Below are 17,970 nucleotides of genomic sequence, written 5' to 3'. Positions count from 1 at the left end.
AAGGCCATGGCCATAAAATTATTAGTGCATTGAGGCTCTTTGGCTCATTGAGATACTAGACATCCCGAGGCTTTGAGCATATATATTCCCCATTAACTGACAAATTTAGCTTTGCATAGTCGCATTTAGCACATCTCGGATTTTTTAAATATATCTAACTAAAAAGTGTTCAGAAATGAAAAAGTAATTTCTTCCTCTTTGCTGAATAAGCTGATTCAAGGTCAAAATGTATCTCTTATTTGCTGCTTTCAAAGAATTCAGCAGCATTGTATTACCCAACTTTTTATCTCACTGCAGATATTAAAACTATATTTGAACCATTTCTGTCGCTATCTAAAATTTGGTCGGCCTTCTTTTTCAAATGTCAGGTCCATTCTGCTGTCCTACACGACAACAATTTCTTGGTGCAAGTCCAATTTTCCTTGTGGTAGTGGCACAGCATCCTATATCCCATGTACCCTCCCTGTACGCTGGTGGTGTTATTACTATTGTCATTACCCCACTTGGCTCCTTTAATGCAAATACACATTTCTTATTTTCTTTGCTTTTTGTTTTAAGATTAATCATGGATTATTATCATCATCATCATCATCATCATATGCCAAACTATTATTTTAATGGAAACATGACTGTTTCTGGCAAATTTCTCAGTTATTAGTTATTGTGATATTTGAAAAATAAAACATGCCAAGAAAAATTTTAGATGATTACCAAACTCATCTGGGAATCATGCCTGTTCTAAATGTTGCGCCACTCTCTAAGGAAAACAATTGGTAGAAGAAGCAGAATTAATGAACTGAGGACCTTGGATATAATACTGTTATAACAGTGATTTTTTTAACTTACTGATTTTCTTACTTAATTATTCTTTGTTTGTTTTTTACATTGTCAAATAGAAAAAAGTCCAGTGAATGACCAACATCTACCTGGGTGAAATGAAAGCATTTATAAAACAGTGAAAGGCACTTCCAGCTTTGTGAATAAGTGCTTTCAGCAGAGAGAAATTTGACACTAATATTTTTGACTTATTTGAATTTTGACCCTTTTCTGACATAATTATGTCTCTAACACAACCATGATTGCTTTACTAAAAAAAACATTACCACTGTCATTTATTCATTTAACATCATCAAAAAGAAATACATCACGATATCACCATGTTATGGTTTAAATGCTCCACATTCTCATGACCATGAATGTAATATCTTTTATGTGTCACACTGAATGAACTCCACCTGCAGGAAAATAACACTGACATTGATTTGGCCCACACTGACCATCCTGAAATAATGCAGCTCTAGTCAAGCACAACATTTATCAGTGTTTTGTTTGGGCTGGCACTGGCAGCCAAAAGCCCTGGGTAGAATGGAGTCTGACTATTTTCGCCATCTGGGATTTGGAATTGCATCTCTATTCATGCTTTGGCCAACCGCCAACATGGCCCATCTTTACTGCAGAGGCCAGGAGGCGCCAACGCAGCTCAACTGACTGATGGGGCCTCACACAATTAGGCCCTGGTAACAGCTCGTTCACTAACAACTCCTCTGCAGAAACGATAAACCAGGTGAATGCGTGCACAGCGCTGCAAACAAAGAAAATAGAAATGCCCAAACACCTTTGCAGCTTTACTCATCTCATTATTTTTCACCTGTTTCTTTTCATAACATCCACAGATCACATTTCCAAGGCTGTTTTTTTTCGTAGTTTTGTTTCCTTCTTCACATTTTCTCATTTAATCTCAATGCACTAAGTTAAGAAAATACAGGCCCTGACAAACCCATCCTGAGCTTTCAAAGCAGTGAAATGCTCTATCAGTACTGTTAAAGGAGATGTAACCAACTGTAGGTCACCAGCAGATCTTCCGGGCTTCAGTTACCCTGGTAACCCTCTGATGTATTTACCACCTTGTCTTATATCAATCAGCAGCATCCTTTCCACTCATTGGTAGTCGCTTCAGTTATTCATCTGCACGTTGAGAAAAGTTTAACTCGGGACCTGCCAGCTTCACATCGCCAGCAGGTATTTCCCCTGTTGTCACATGAAGTTGAAGAACGTCACTGTGCATCGCGTCTTGTGTGGATGCCCCTGATGGTCGGCAGATTTTGTAGATTCTTCAGCTTTTTATGTATTTACTATGTTTTGTTAAGTTGTAACTTCAGTTTTATTTAATGCACAGTTTGTTTTTGTACTGTCTGTACTGATTCAAATACCAATTTTTTATTTTTTTTTTACTTTGTGAGTAATGCTTGTAAAAAGTGACATAAAGAACTGCCAAAGTGACAGGAAACACTAGAAGGTTATGTTTCTCTTACAGCACTGCACTTCAGGCCACTAGTCTGACCATTTTACAAAGCTTCACCTTCCTCAAGGCATTCTGTGCAGTTATATTTTGTTTTAACAGCAATGTTATGCTGTGCTGTAATTTTGCTGGCAAAGCACCAGCTTGCTAACAAGGACAGGTCATTTTACTCAAAATATATTTCTACAGGCATTTTAATTTCAAAGGATCTGCAGAAGTGATTGCTCACTGAAGACATGTGGGCGAGGTGAGGTATCACAATTATATGATTTCAGACCATGGTGCTAAATATGTCTAGCGCTATTCTATGTATTCAATAAACCTGAGGAAAAACATCTGTCAGTTTGATCTACCACGCAGGCAACTCCACCTTAAAGGCTAAGTAAAATACTGGTGTCAGAGGCACAGAAAAAGCGCTCCTAAACACCTTGATTCTAGCTTGTTTCCCCAGCTTGTTATCCAAACTGCCCTCTGACAGAGGCGAGATAGGGTCAGCTCCTCCAGGAATGAAGAGACAGAGACAGCAGGATACCCAAGGAAATAGACATTTGAAGTACAAGGCTCATCTTTGGCCGGGTTTCCCTCTTTGTGAAATCATGCCGACACACACCCACAACACACACACACAAAGTATAGACTCAATAAAAGCCAACCAGAAAAGTATATACATTTTTTGTGCTTTTTTTTGTTGGCTCTTATTAGAGTATAGTTTACAAAACTGCAAAGTGTGTTACATGTGTTCCACTTTATGACTTGACCTGTCTACGATCTGCCTGTCTGTCTAATACTTATTGAGGATTCAGTCCACTAACAATGAAAAGTCCCCAAAGAATCACTCACTTATACTATAAGGAGAAAAAGACAATAAAATAAAATCAAGTCGTACAAACAAAAGGCTTTGGCAGTCAAAACATAGTCAATACATATTGATTTCTGGGCGCAGGTATACAAGAAATTCATTCAACCAGTTTCTGAGAATCACTGCTCTTGTGTAGCAAAACTATCTTCCCACTCACCTACATGTTCTTTACAAACAGAGGACCCTTGAGGGAAACCAAAGGGAGACACAAATGGTATTAACCTTCAACAAAGTAACGTTATAAAACTGAGACTTAAATTAGATGCAACGTCAGGAGTTACCCAAAGAATGGTGAAAATAGCTTCTACTACAAAAGCATTAATGTGTATGTAAAGACGGTTGCATCACATAAAACGATGCCCTACTCATGTTCAATGTCCTGCAAAATACAAATGAAGGGGAGTAGTTTTGTCACTATCACTGGTGTTACTGTTATTACGGCGATGAAGACACAGATGGGTTTTGGTTTTACACACATGTAATGAACTGTGCAGCTCCCACAGACTATCTATAGACTAGATTAACTGGAAAAACCCATACAGGGAGTGATTCCTTTAGAGAGCCCACGGTTAGCTCAGACATCTACTCATTTCATTTTCATTTCACAGAGTAAAGACCTTTTTCTTTTCTAAATGTCTCAATCTTTTCAACCAAACCCTGTGCGTAGGGCTTGGAAGCAAATCTGCCGTACGTAACAACCACCAATTGCTCAATCATGGTGCACCATTGTGGAATATTACTGTTGAGTTACAATACTCACACTGTAGCCCAAAAACAGTAATGGAAGAGAATGTGTGTATTTATTTATTGTAAAAGCTGGAATAGCACCAATACAAAATGACAGAAAAATGTAAACTCACAAATGCTGTTGTAAAGGTAGAGGTTGAAAAACTGAAACATTGAAACAAATGTACACATGTAAATTCTTATTAACCTATGAATCCTCTCAGTTATTATTCCTACAGCTTTTTTCCAAATTGTTATTTGGAACCAGAAAGCAAATAAAAACTGTCAGTAACACACACACTACTCAAACTGGGTGAGTTTCCACCAACTCTGGATTTGACCGAAGCCTCCTCACATGCCAAGTGTAACTTCATAAAGCAGGAGACGAATGCCTTATCTGAACAGTGGAAATAATCACACATCTGTCAAGTAAGCTAGTGTTGGTTATATTACAAAAATGACACACATCTGCTTCTAGTACGCCATTTACACAGAAACCCCATGAGTGGCTTATTCACCAGGAGCCCATCAGCCACTCTGAAGAAGCCACTGTCACACTCAGCAAGTCCAAGACAGCTAGTCTGCTACAGGCAACACACACACAAACACACACACTCTCATGGTTCCATCATTTCAGGACATTACACTAACTTACAGTCATATTCTGGAGACTTAGCCTATCCATAAGCAGTTCCCTGATGCTAACAATAACCTAAAAATAAAACTACCCAAGCCTTAAACCAAGTCCTTATAACCCCATGCAATGAGTTTGATTCTAGGTATTTGCCTTTTAAACTCTAAAAGTAAAGCTGATGCCACAATGGGATTATGTAAAACACATTTATGCCGCTAAACACACGCACTACTTGTGTATGGCATGCTAACATAAAAAATGTATTTTATTCTTTGGTTTATTTTTCCTTTACTGATTGCTTCCCTCCCTCAAGAACAATATAGTGGACACAGGTAGGACGATACAGACATTCTCTTTTGCTTTCAAATTTCATACAATCTACCATTTTAGATGTTCATCTGTATTTATTCACACAGAAGAAAAAGAACATAGAAGACATCACAATGTTGGGTTTACTGACACCAGTTATTGAAGTCTGTAAAGAGGAATTCTACTGTTTGATGCTTAAAGGAAAAAAAAGACCAAATGTGCAGTAAGCCGAAACAAAACGACTGCTGGCCCACAGGCAGAGCAATCTTTTTATTTTGATCTACAGGCACGCTCTTTGCTGATCATCGGCGTCTGTCGGTTTGGCTCTGTGCTTGTGGTCACTTCTTTGAATGTCTGCTGGACATACAGACCCTTCCCCCAGGATCCTCTACACTCATCTCAGCCTGTAAACGCAGCTTTCCAGCCACAGACTGTGAGCAGTGGGTGGGCTGTGAGACTGAATGTAATGTTGAGACGGTGTCAGGAAATGGCAGCGTTTCCCACACAGCTCTGTATCGCAGCAATCTAACAACAGGGAGAAGCTCGAAGCTGGAGGTGTTCACAGTGGTTCTGAGGCCACTTTGTAGTGGTAGGACACATTGTTTTTGAGATCTTTGATACAATGATGAATTTGGGAAGACAGAAAAACTTAACTTTATTGGCATATTGACAAGCAGACTGGAATAAAGCGTCACAAATGTCTTGTCTTCGTCCTTTGAACACATATACAAGTTTTAGTGAGAAAAACAAAGTGGTGCTACAAGTTAGTCATGCTAATTTATTCATATAAAAATAACTGCAGTGCAGATTAGCATAATTTCAGTGAAATTTCAAGCATGTTGTAACACTGAGGCTGTTAAGACGAAACCAATTTATAGCTACAAGTACAGACCTCAGGCACTGTGACTAAATCCATGCCTCTGTTTATTTTGAAAACAGATGAACTTTCTATGGACAAAGTACTTTTTCAACAAACTTTTTCACTGACTTAAGTTGCACTTAAATCTATCATAATCCATTTAACTAAGCCTGCCCTGAAAACACTTATTTTTTTAGACTTGAAGTGCAAATCTGCCCTTAAACATAATTCAGCTATACTGCTTATATGATCTAAGACAGTAAGTGGATTTCTGCATGCGACCGACTTTCCCCTGGAGCGATAAACAAAATAGCAACTGTACTTTGTGAAGCTGATTTTGTGGACGCAGAGACAATTTGGAGCATCATTTGCTGGAAATATGGGCCTATTTGCTGGTTAGAAGTGTTTCTATTTGATTAAATAAAATCCACTGTGGACAAAAAACATATGCACAGTCCACGTGTTCGACACTCGTACCTCTCCCGGGAGTCCCAGCAGTGACGGCGTTAACATTATTGATGAGGTGTAAAGCCCAAGCATATGTAGATCTATTAATGATGTGATGCTTGCTCGAAACTTGAATAAAAGTTTCCTTTTATTTGAATAAAACATGTGTGTGAGCATCTAGCAACTTTGACATGCAGAGTTAAAGAGGCAGGGATCAAACCGCTAACCTCCTGATTATTAGACAGCCTGTTCTACCTCCTGAGCCACAGCTGGCTGATCCTTTTTATTCTAATATCTCTTAAAAAACATTATGCTGGTTGTTTAATCCTGAGTGTGATGCTCAGGTTGTGTTTATCATTTAAACACAGCCACAAAAGGCTAAGAAAGTCTTCGTGTGTCATTCTGATGTTTGCTGAAGTCACTTTAATAGTGCAGCCTCACAATTTGAAGGAGATAACAGCTGCTTCAATCTTGGCGAGAGCCCACCAGACCTGCTCTGCCTCACTTTACTGTACTCTCTCAGTGCTCTCTGCAGGAGGCTTTCTATTCTATTCATCACAAAATGCTGTAGATGTGCAGTTACAGGCTCACCTCCCGCGATGCCAAGGCAGGTAACTGGAGTGCTGCTAAGGTGAAGGGGTGCTGTGCTGTAGCTGACAAGCACAAGCTGTTGTTGTAGTCAAATAACCACTGTCATTTACTCATTCATGCTGCCTCGGGTTTTAGTGCTGTTATCTTAGGCAGTAAATTGAGCACAAAAAAACAGACAAGGGTGAAAAAGTCACATCTTCGTTTTTCTTTTTGGAAAATCAAACTGGAAAGGTGGAGAGCCTGAGGACAGACACACAAGAATCACACAACAAACAAATAAGTAATGATCTCCGGATGCCTCCTCACTCGCTCCGAAATACACTAATCAGGTCAATAAATGGGCTACGAGACATACCATGCAGAGGGAGTTATGGAGTCTCTTTTTTTCTTCATGTGCTGATGAAAGTCAATCTTCGTTCAGCCCCATGGTGAACTAACTAACAGTAATGGTTCCCTGCGGCTTTACATCAGGCCACAGCCATAAACAGTGGCTGATTATTTTGTGGCAAGAGGTTTGCGAGGTGGCGGGTCTAGGATTATAGGAATACGATACATGAACAAATAAAGGGGTTGAATAAAAATAACTAAAGCTTTTCACAATTTTTTCCACCAATCAATCTGGATCTGTTGGTGTCTTATAGAAAGAAAGGAAAGAAAGCCAAAGAAACATATTGATCCACGAGCACGAGGTGGCAACTATTGAAAGGACCTGCAGGCTATGAAAGATTGGAGGAAGATCGAATGAGAAAGAGAGCACTTACCATCTAAGAGACAGTTTAGCCCAATTACTCTGTTAATTCTTTTATCTTTCTTTTTTAAACAGGGTCTTTATTCAGTACATTTCTGCTTGAAAAGCACTTTATCTACTGCCTTTAACTTTGGATTTTTCAAAAGCAGGCATCACTGCATCACATCAAATGATTGTTTTAGTAAACTAAAGATAAAACATGTATGTTACGCACAGAGATGGGCAGTAACGCGTTTCTTGTAACGCGTTACTGTAATCTGATTACTTTTTTCAAGTAACGAGTAAAGTAAGGGATTACTATTGCAAAATCAGTAATTAGATTACCGTTACTTTCCCATAGGAACGCTGCGTTACTGCGTTACTAAAACCGTGATTTTTTTTGCGAGAATGTCTCATGACAGTGACGTAAGCAAGTGCGACGTTGGTGACAGCAGCTGTGTGCAGATCAACAATGGATAATATATCGAGTGCGGGAGAGAGTATGAGCGTGCAGCGTTTAAAGTGTGGAAGTACTGGCCTTACTTTGAGTTTGATTCCATAAAAAGTGACAAAAACATTAGCGTCCATCGTGCGTGGGAAGAAAACTTCTTTTTACAGCGAAAAAAACCCCTAAACTTCCGAGCAAACACCGAGTAGCTACGACGTGATGGGAAACTCACAGAGACACTCGCGCGGATTCTTCAACTGACCGCAGCACACCTGCACCAGGGTAACCCTCCGCCTACCCTGCTCCTGCTTTACAGGTGAAAATAGAGCAAAAGGACCGCTGAGTCTTTGACTTTATTTATTTTCTGCTGTGTTTTACTTGCATCTGTTTGAAAGAGTGAGTGAAAACACAAAAAATATTTTATTTTATGTGCTGGAATGTGTAGAAAATAGGTTTAAATGTTAAACTAATTTATTCAAGTCAGAGAATGTTGCATATAATTAAATGTTTTGCTTGATGCATGAAGTTAAAAGATTAAAACTGATAAAACAAGTTAAAAAAAGAGACTTTTCCATTTGATTACATTTTGTATGATGGATTATGTAGAAAAAGTAGAATTGGGCTGAAAGATCTATCACTTTATCACCTCTTCAGGTTGTAAATCGTGTTTTTAAAAAGTAACTAAGTAACTAAGTAACTAAGTAATTAATTACTTTTGAAAATAAGTAATCAGTAAAGTAACGGGATTACTTTTTGGGGGAGTAATCAGTAATTAGTTACTGATTACTTTTTTCAAGTAACTTGACCAACACTGGTTACGCATGACTTTCTCACAACTTTCTTAGAGCAGGAATAAAAATGCCTACAGTTTATACAACATTTGTCCTTGACGGACTGAGAACGTGTGCTCTAAAAATGATCTGCAACCTCACGACGTCTGAGGCAATCAGTCCCAATCTTCACACTGTGACAGCTCATTACGGCGCTTGGCTACTTGCCCAATAAGGCTGCATTTGTTCTCCTGTCACCACAGGGACATGACACCACACTATCTGAAAGATGAATGACTTTGTGATGATAATGACTATAATAATAAAAGCAATGACACTAACCAAAGGAAAGCCACGGCTTTCAGACGAGATTGAGACAGACTAAGAATTGCTTTAAAACCCAACTTAATGCAATAACAATAAAATTCACCTCATCTTTGACAGGCCAGAGACATATGACGTGGCTGAGTGAAATCAAGCTTGTCAAACTTTGTGTTAACTGCACAGTTAGTGTGCCAGCACGCTGTCATCACCTTCAGCAGTGATACTTGAACATCTGACCTGAATGTGAAAATCTCATCACCTCAGGAAGAGTCGAAAACATCTAAGTTCTAAAAATAAGAAATGTAATTTAAAATAAAAAAGCAAATTTGTCTGAAAAACTTGGAGTTGCCTCTGTGCAACTATTTCTTTTCCATTTTTGGTCATAATAAATAAAACATTACTTTATTTTAGTCATTAGAAGTCCACAAAGGAGGCTTATCTAGGATATGCTCATTGGCTGCAGACTTGTGACTTAGAACCAATGAGTGCGCAGATTGACCCCTCATCCTCGCATCCAGTTTCAAAACGCCAACGACTGTGAAAATGCTTTTCTCAAGGCTTCAAAATGGGACAAACCAAACGTCACAAGTGATAAAAGCTGTCACTGCTAACATTTAGCATGTAGAAATAGTTTCCAAAGAGCACCCACTCTTTACGCTACCTGCACTGCAATGTTTCTGCCACAAAAACTGTTGAGCCCAGTGGCTGCGAGAAGAAGTGTGGGGGGCATAACACTGAATACTGCAACATAATCACCTCGTTATGAAGCCGTGTGGCACAAACAGAATAACCGCACAAAGAGAAAAGCTACAACGGCAAGAAAGCACTAAAAGGTTAACTACATTTTCATACAATAATGGATGACTTAGCCTACCATAATTAATTTCCTTTTTTTAATATGTAATCAACAGGAGCAGCAGACTAATACGATATGTCAGCTTAACAGTAGCTTTAAATTAAAACTTCTGCTAAACTATTAAAATATCCCCTGTGCTTAGGCAAAGGTAATACAATCAATTTATTTTATTATCGCTTTATAGCTATCTACCAAACTAGTGACTAGGGGATCTCCCATCTGTTCATCTTTCCTTAACTGCTAGTTCAATTTATAGTCAAGACTCTGGCTACAACCTAGATGGGTCACCGGTCGATCAGAGGGTCAACACAGAGACACAGACAAACGTTTAGTCTCATATCCACACCTAACAATTAATCGAGCATGTCTTTGAACTAGTTGAGGGCAAACCTAACTCAACATAATAAGTCACCGGTTAACCAGGAGGTTTGGAATCAATAACCTTTTTTCTCTTAACCAGTGAACTAACCCAGTATCAAATACTGCATTTTTCCCCTTCACTACATTAACTGTGAATAACTCAAACTTTCTGATAAAACTGTCCACCAGTAATGAAATGTTTCATACATTTTCCAAATTGTGAAGGTGCACAATATACCTTTCAGCTTATCGTGCATTAAAGCCAGTATCTTACCATTATTAAGCCAGCTAAACTGTCATTATACGTGTCGCTTTATAATTTAATTGCAGGAATTACCCAGAAACAGATTTGCTTATTAATGTCTCCCTCCTGTCTCTCTCACGACTCTCTGCCATTCAGACGATGTCCATGAGTAAAATTGGCAGACTTTAATGTGTATTCAGACTGTATCGAATCAGTTTCCCACCACCCCAGGGCATAATAGGAAACAATAACTGAATTATGACATGAATGATAGCCAATTGCTCACAGTTCAGGCTGGAGACAAACTCGATGACATAACATTGATCTACTGACTCCTTCTATTTCCTTTTCTGTTTTATGCCTGACACTGACCAGTGCAGCATAAAAAACTATTTCTTTTATGAGTTAAAAAACCCCACATTTCTGTCTTTTTTAACCTTGGCGCACATTTTTTGTTAGGCGTTGGTTAACATCTCACCATGCTCTCTCGCTCTCTCTCTCTCTCTCTACAAATCCTCTCTCTTACAAACTAAGAAGGAGCCATCACGCCACACGGTTTGCACCATGATACATTAAAGCCATTACTTACAAGCACACCGGCAGTGAAGGACAACTGTGTTATGCAGGCTAATACAATGCTCAGCCAAGCACACGCAGAGGCAGGAAAGCCACAGAACTTGGCCTATATATCATACTGCGGGATTTAGCAAGATTTTGGCACACACAGAGAAAGCTATATGCTACGTCTAAATCACGGGAGTCAGTCGAAAAGTGAAAATGTAAAGGTCTGCATTAATTGTCTGCTGATACAATTATTATGTCCATCAATTTATTTTCTTTTGCTTATACAATTTAGGGTCACAATTGTGCTGGTGCTAATCCCAGCTGCTATAGGACAATAGTTGGGGTACATGGTAGACAGGCTGTCAACCTACTGACGGCTAACAGAGAGACAGAAAGACATTCACAGATACAGCAAGTTTAGAATCATCAATCAGCCTAACGCACATTTAGTTGTACTAATTCGTTTGTACCCCTCAGGTATAAAAAGCCGATGGGGTATTGTCACCCTGCCTGAGGGGCAGGTGGGCGCGCACTGTGGACACTGAAATGGGATAACTCGAGAATGAAGTGAGTGAAAGAGTTTCAAATTGACACAACTGTGCATCTACAAAAACATCTCAAATGTGGGAAAATCTCAGTGACCTCAGACTCAGGGACAAGGGGTAAGGTTTTCTGAAAATCTTGTGAGTGCGATAACGCAAGAAGGACGTCACTTGGGATTTTTTAAAAATTGATACGATTGGTGCATCTCCTAAAAATGTCAGACAAGTGTGAATCCTCACTCAGAGTGACTGAGTTCAAGGTCGGAGGTCAATGTTTCTGAAAATTACCTTTCTAACTAATACAATAGGCACATCTACTAGGAGGCTGAGGGGTAGCACCCGTGGCCACTAGTTTTATTGTTTGAAAGTATTTAGTTTTAGTTCTGTTTTTATTTAGTTTAACACAATTTATTTTTCTAGGTTTTTAGTTTATTCTTTGTGGGTTCTGTCCTCCAAGGTTAACTAGGAACAAACGTAAACAAAACATCCTAACGCTTCACAGAAGGGCCTTAGCTGGCCATTTGCTTTAAACTCAGGACCTTCTTGCTGTGAGGCAACGGTGCTAACCAACACACCACCATGCTACCTCACATTTGTTATGTATGACTTTTCATTTTCAAATAAATAGTCTAATTTGCTCAGCTTTAGCGGTCCTATTTAATAACAGACTATTTTTTGTAAGAGCAGCTACAAGTATTATTAACATTTTTGTTATTACATTGACTGCAAAAACTGCTGAGACTACCAAGAATACTTAAAGCGAAACAGACTCATTCTTTCAGAACAGATATTGGATCTAAACAATAGCTGAATGAAGCTTTGAAACGTGAATTGATGCATGTTGCTGTTCAAAGAAAAATAATTATATATCTGACTTGCTCGGTCTCAATAATAGTTTAAGGCTCGATAGTGTTGGTCACACCCAAATGTGCTTGTACCCCATGATTGCAGTCATTAATTACCCTTGTCCCCATATTCTAGGTGCTAGTTTAAGAGTTCAAAAGGTCAGTTCCTAAGACAGCATAAATTGTGCATGGGATGAGAACAGTGTTCCCAGTCTAACATACTGTCGAGAGTTATCTCACAGGCAGCACAAACCCTCTGACACCAACCTTTATTAAGAGCATGCTCAACAAAAGGAAGCAAGCTCAGCGCTTCCTTTCTCTCCTGAACTCACTATCATTTTGCTGAACTCGTCCTTTCACCAGGAATTTACTTTTTGTCAGCTTTTCAACATCTGTTCACTGCTCAAGGTTATTATTTGACTCCTGTTAGAAAATCGTTATGATCAAACAGACCAATCATTCTTCCTGGTAATGCCATAAAAGAGACACAGAGGCCTTGCAAACCTTTTGACTTTATATTAAGTTCCGTAATCGTTCGAGACACTTTAAATAAGGGATAGGGAAGAGGCTGGTCCAACTTACTGTGTTGGCAGTGAACTCCGCTGAAACCTGGTAGACACTTGCACACATAACCAATGAAGGTATCACCCCTGTAGGTCTCACTGATCTCACACGTTCCTCTGTTGTGGCAAGGGTTTGGATGGCAAGGACCTGCACAGAAAAAAGAAGAATACAGACACCGATGATGGGGGTGGCTTTTAAAAAATTTTTTTTTAACTGTACACACAAGAGCAAATTGCAGCAGATAATATTCCACAATAATTTTGGTATATGATACAAAAGTGTACTTAGACATCATTATCCAGCCAGTAGTCTAATAAACTAAACAATGGGTGTCCCATTAAACACATCTACAGTTTTTAATAGCACACAATAACACACAAAGTTTTAATACATAAGGTATTCTGGGAGACATCGTGAGGTGGTGTTTAAGTAAAACTGCTTGACAGGAGAAACTGAGGATGAAAGGAGTGTCGGGAGAGTCTGTCTTTCAGTGACTGCTGCTGGTGTCTGTTGTCTAGAGGGCGGCCCAAGGCACCGTCTAGAAATCACTGAATGTGTCCCCTCCAGGAAGGCAACACTTCATTCTCACAGTGCTAAGCGAAAAGCACAGACTAGCTGCAAGGTAAAATGGAGCACCACCATCTATGCACTGAAATGTACCCACGGCGTCACCCACGCATACGTACACACACAGATCCTCACACAAATAAGTCGAGTTTTGACTAAGCAGTTACTTAAATTTGAAACAAGATTATTATTATTTTGAATTAATGAAAAGTGGCCATTGTTGTGAACAATTCACCAGTTTTAAGAGTTTCTGTTCATGCGTCCCCCAAAATGGAGAATCGTTATTAATACTGTACTGAATTTGTACTCCACAGAGCAAAATAATAGTCTCTGAAGAAGTGATTGCTCAAGTGATTGCCACTGTGAAAGTACTGCTGCTGTCCTGAATACTAGGGGCAGGCTAGCCAACCTCTGAGGGTTTGAACAATATAAGGTATAGTCTAAAGTTGTGAATGTGCAGCAGAATGGCCAGCACAAACGCACTGTCTTTAATAGTGATAAATATATTGGTGCAAAAAACATTTTAAAAAGGTCACTTGATGTTCTTATTTTGCTCCAATGTACATTAAATTGTTAACTCCAATGACTGCAATGGCTTTTTTATTGAGATACTTGTTGCCCTTTGGTGTTCCAAAGTACTTTTGTGACACAAAAGCATTACCAAAAGACAGAAACATTGTTTGAATTTCAGAAAATTGTAGCAAATTTACTCTACTAATAAACTGAGGCAATCCTTTAAGTCACTTCATTTGTATTGGAACATACTGTTTTCTGCATAGTTTGCTTCAGTGGATGTTTTTATTGCTTTCAGTGCTGTACAAATGACCTCCACCAATAAAATCTGTCCATTTGGTTGAAGTTACCCCATGTTGTGCACAGATAACCGCAGTTCAGCATTCCTACAGAAAATCAAACGCTTATGCTGTACCCTGTGTGAGGGTCAGTGCTGCTCAGAACACAAAAGGCTCCTATGAGCCAAACACTAATTTGCAAGGGAATTCATATTCATAGCCACAAATCACATGTATTCATGCTGTGTAAACAAAACCCCATTCATCATTACCATTGTTTTCTCATCAATATTTGGGTGCACAGAACACTGGGAAGCTTCGCCACTACAGAATTCATGCTTTGGGATTTAAGCAAACAATAGAATGAATTTCAATAAAACAAGCAAAAAAAAAAAAGAAAAAAAAGAAAACGCCTCAAAGTTACGCCGGTAATGATTAATAACTCTGTTGGAGCATGATTCTTTCCATGTTTGTTGCTGTTTTTTCTTTTTGTTTTTGTTCTCGTTATGGTACCTCTTTGCAACCCATAATGATAACTAAGGTTATGAATAAAAATTATTATAACAAAACTGTGACATTCAAAATCTTTCATGAACTAGCCTGCAGAATGAGGCAAAATGTTAATGATGACGCCTAGATGCAAGCTTGTAGGTTTCATAACTCAAAAACCTGCCAATATCTGTCTAATCTTTTATACATTGAGTTGTACAACTGCACTGAGTCTGTCAAAACTTTGCAGATTGATGGGGCGTGTTCGTTGCTCACCTAGTGATGTGTGCGCACCGTGCACTTAGGCTGAATTCTTACAGTGGTCGCCCAGGCTTGCATCCACCCCAGACTCCTTGCTGCATGTCAACCCTCGTCACCCACGCCTACACCCAGGCATCTGGGTGCTAGCTAGGTACATGTCAATTGATCATTTATTGTAAAATGTAATGTTTAGATTAAATCTTATTATAAACCACAAAATCATTGTTTGCCTGTCCGCAAACTCCTCCTACAGGATCACAAGTACAGCAACCAAATACGGGAGACATCTTTAGCCAATGAAGGTTCTTATTCTATATCATGACATCGTCATGTTGCCAATCAACCAGCTACCAAAGGGCTTAAAGGACCCATGTTTAGCATTTGCGCAACTAAAGCAGCTTATAAAAGCATGATTTTGATTTAATTTATATCCAGAAAAATTCAAATGTAGTATATTATAATACGACCATGTTACCTGTGAACCAGTTAATTGATATTTATATAATGGAGCAGCAACTGAGCTTTGTAAGGGACCCATAAAAATGGGCTAATTTTAGTACAGTATTTATTTTTTTGAATCTATTTATCTTTCATGCTTTTTAATCTATAAACAAGAGCTACCACATTGCCAACAGCATGAACTGACTGCACAATCTGCATTTAGTAATGATATCTAACATGACTCTAAAGTTTCAAAAAGCCTGCTGAGAAAAGAACTAGCAAATCCGAATTCTTTTCATCAGCATGCCCTTGTAAGTTTCCTATCTTGTGATGCAATTTCTATTCCAGTCATTTTACAGTCATATCTTAGAGTTGACAGGGAAACTGTGCTTTGACAGGTCTCTTATTTCATTTTAAGCGATGGGAAACAAGAAGAAGTCTCAAGGGTGAGAATCTCATGCCCTCTTAAGTCAGTTTGACAAATTAGCAGCCATGAGCACAACATTTGACAACGTCAAGTAAAAAGCTGCAGCCTTAAATTGTTTACTATATCAACGGGGCAACCATTTCACACTAGCCCCAACCCATAAAAAGAATAGGAAAAAAAATGAAGTAAATAAACAAATAAATACAAAATCACTACCGACCCTATTATTGTTCTCTCACTGGAATTAGTAGGCCTCTAGGTGTGAATTTCAAATGAGGTAATCCTATCGAAGTCATACTATTTCAAATCCTGGACCTGTATTAGTAATAATCAGAGTGGTGGATAATCAGTTGAACAGAGGCTTGTATAATAGCTTTCACAGAGGACCTGCTCACTGTGAGAAAGGGGGTTGACAGGTTTCAGGGCTCTTTTGATGTAATGATCTGTAGTCGCACCATGCTGTACTGACAGCATCCCTAATGGCAAGTGCATAAAACAGAAAAAGTGGGGACAAAAGGAGGTAGTGAGAGAGAAAAGAGGGAGGGAATGGTTTCTCAGTTAGTGTGTTAGAGAGATACAAAGAGTGTTCAGTATGACATCTACATTTGATTTCATAATTTCTGTCAAAAAAAAAAGAAAAACAGGAAGAAAAAAAAAAACGCCCCAGTGTGCCGGAAATTAAGCAAACTTTTGTATGGTATGAGTTCAAAATAAGCCAAAAACTGAGGAACTGCAGAACTGTTATGAGTCAGGATCAAATGCCAGATCACATTAGCACACATACAAAAATCTGACATCCACTTAGCATATAATATCAAAAACTGTTCATCTGAGAGAGAGCAAATTGTCTCGCCAGTGGAAAACACCACATGAAAATTGCAACAGCTACTTTCGTGCCCTCGGTGGGCTGAGACTGACACAATTTTTCAGAAACTTACAAAAAACATGAACCAAAACAAAACCGCGTTCCGTTTCTAATTTCTTGGGAAAATAATAGTTACAAAAACATTTTTAAAAAAAGAAATAAGTTAGTTTATAGTCTCCAAACTTTTCAACTAAGAGGATGATGATTTTCATTAAGAAAGAAGTGTTTTTTAATGCTATAAACAAAAAAAGAAAGAAATCCCTTATTCACTCCAACAGCTGCCCATTTCTAGAAAGGATTAAGTACTGGGAGCCATGATGGAAGCAACAGAGAGGAAAAACCAAACACTACTTAGAGAAAAGAAGCAACTTTCCAAGGAAAGGCGAGGGAGTAAACATGGTGTGCCATTAAATTGTGTTTTCTTCACACAAACACACACCATGTACCATTTAAGTTGTGTGTTGCTGATTGCTGGAAAGTATTAGCTGCTAATGCTTCTACTACAGTGGCTTGCAAAAGTATTCGGCCCCCTTAAACTTTTCCACATTGTCACATCCACAAACAGCCACAAACATGAATCAATTTTATTGGAATTCCACGTGAAAGACCAATACAAAGTGGTGTACACGTGAGAAGTGGAACGAAAATCATACATGATTCCAAACATTTTTTACAAATAAATAACTGAAAAGTGGGGTGTGCTTAATTATTCAGCCCCCTTTGCTCTGAGTGCAGTCAGTTGCCCATAGACATTGCCTGATGAGTGCTAATGACTAAATAGAGTGCACCTGTGTGTAATCTAATGTACACACGGGTATTCACAGACGCGGACTACACCTTTCTTGGCTGCTGCCTCAAAGCACATTGTGCGCTGTCTATCTTGCGTGCTGCACAATATCGTTTATTATTTAGTATCTACTGATATCTACTGCTAGCTAGTTTATTGTGATGGTGCCGTTTTTTTTTATTATGTTGCTCTTTGTTGTTTGCTTTCTCTTCTGTTTTTTTTCTCCATACAGGTGACCCAGGTGTTTTGTTTTTTTTGTTTGTTTGTTTTTTTCTTTCTTCCCCCCCTTCTCACCGTCTCTTCTCCCCTTTGGTTTTCTTTCTCTCCCTCTCTTTCTTTCATTCTTTCTCCCTGTCCTATCCCCCAGTCATGTC

The 17,970-nt window shown here is 38.8% G+C and overlaps 1 protein-coding gene across 3 annotated transcripts in view; it reads right to left on the bottom strand.

Annotated features, from left to right (window-relative positions):
- The window catches only part of edil3a (EGF like and discoidin domains 3a), a 131,407-nt gene that overhangs the window by 75,665 nt on the left and 37,772 nt on the right, over positions 1-17,970 (bottom strand). For all 3 annotated transcript variants that reach the window (XM_086314079.1, XM_086314077.1, XM_086314080.1), the window contains one exon: positions 12,987-13,115. In XM_086314079.1, coding sequence (XP_086170205.1) covers positions 12,987-13,115 — 129 coding nt within the window. The remainder of the gene's footprint in view (positions 1-12,986; positions 13,116-17,970) is intronic.

This window comes from Aulonocara sp. 'chitande type north' Nkhata Bay, linkage group LG12 (genome assembly GCF_057382095.1).
Source record: "Aulonocara sp. 'chitande type north' Nkhata Bay isolate Kocher_YH1m ecotype deep benthic linkage group LG12, A_spYH_male_GT1.1, whole genome shotgun sequence".
Taxonomy (NCBI): domain Eukaryota; kingdom Metazoa; phylum Chordata; class Actinopteri; order Cichliformes; family Cichlidae; genus Aulonocara; species Aulonocara sp. 'chitande type north' Nkhata Bay.
The sequence above is the reverse complement of the archived record's forward strand: the minus strand, read 5'-3'. Positions and strand labels throughout refer to the sequence as shown.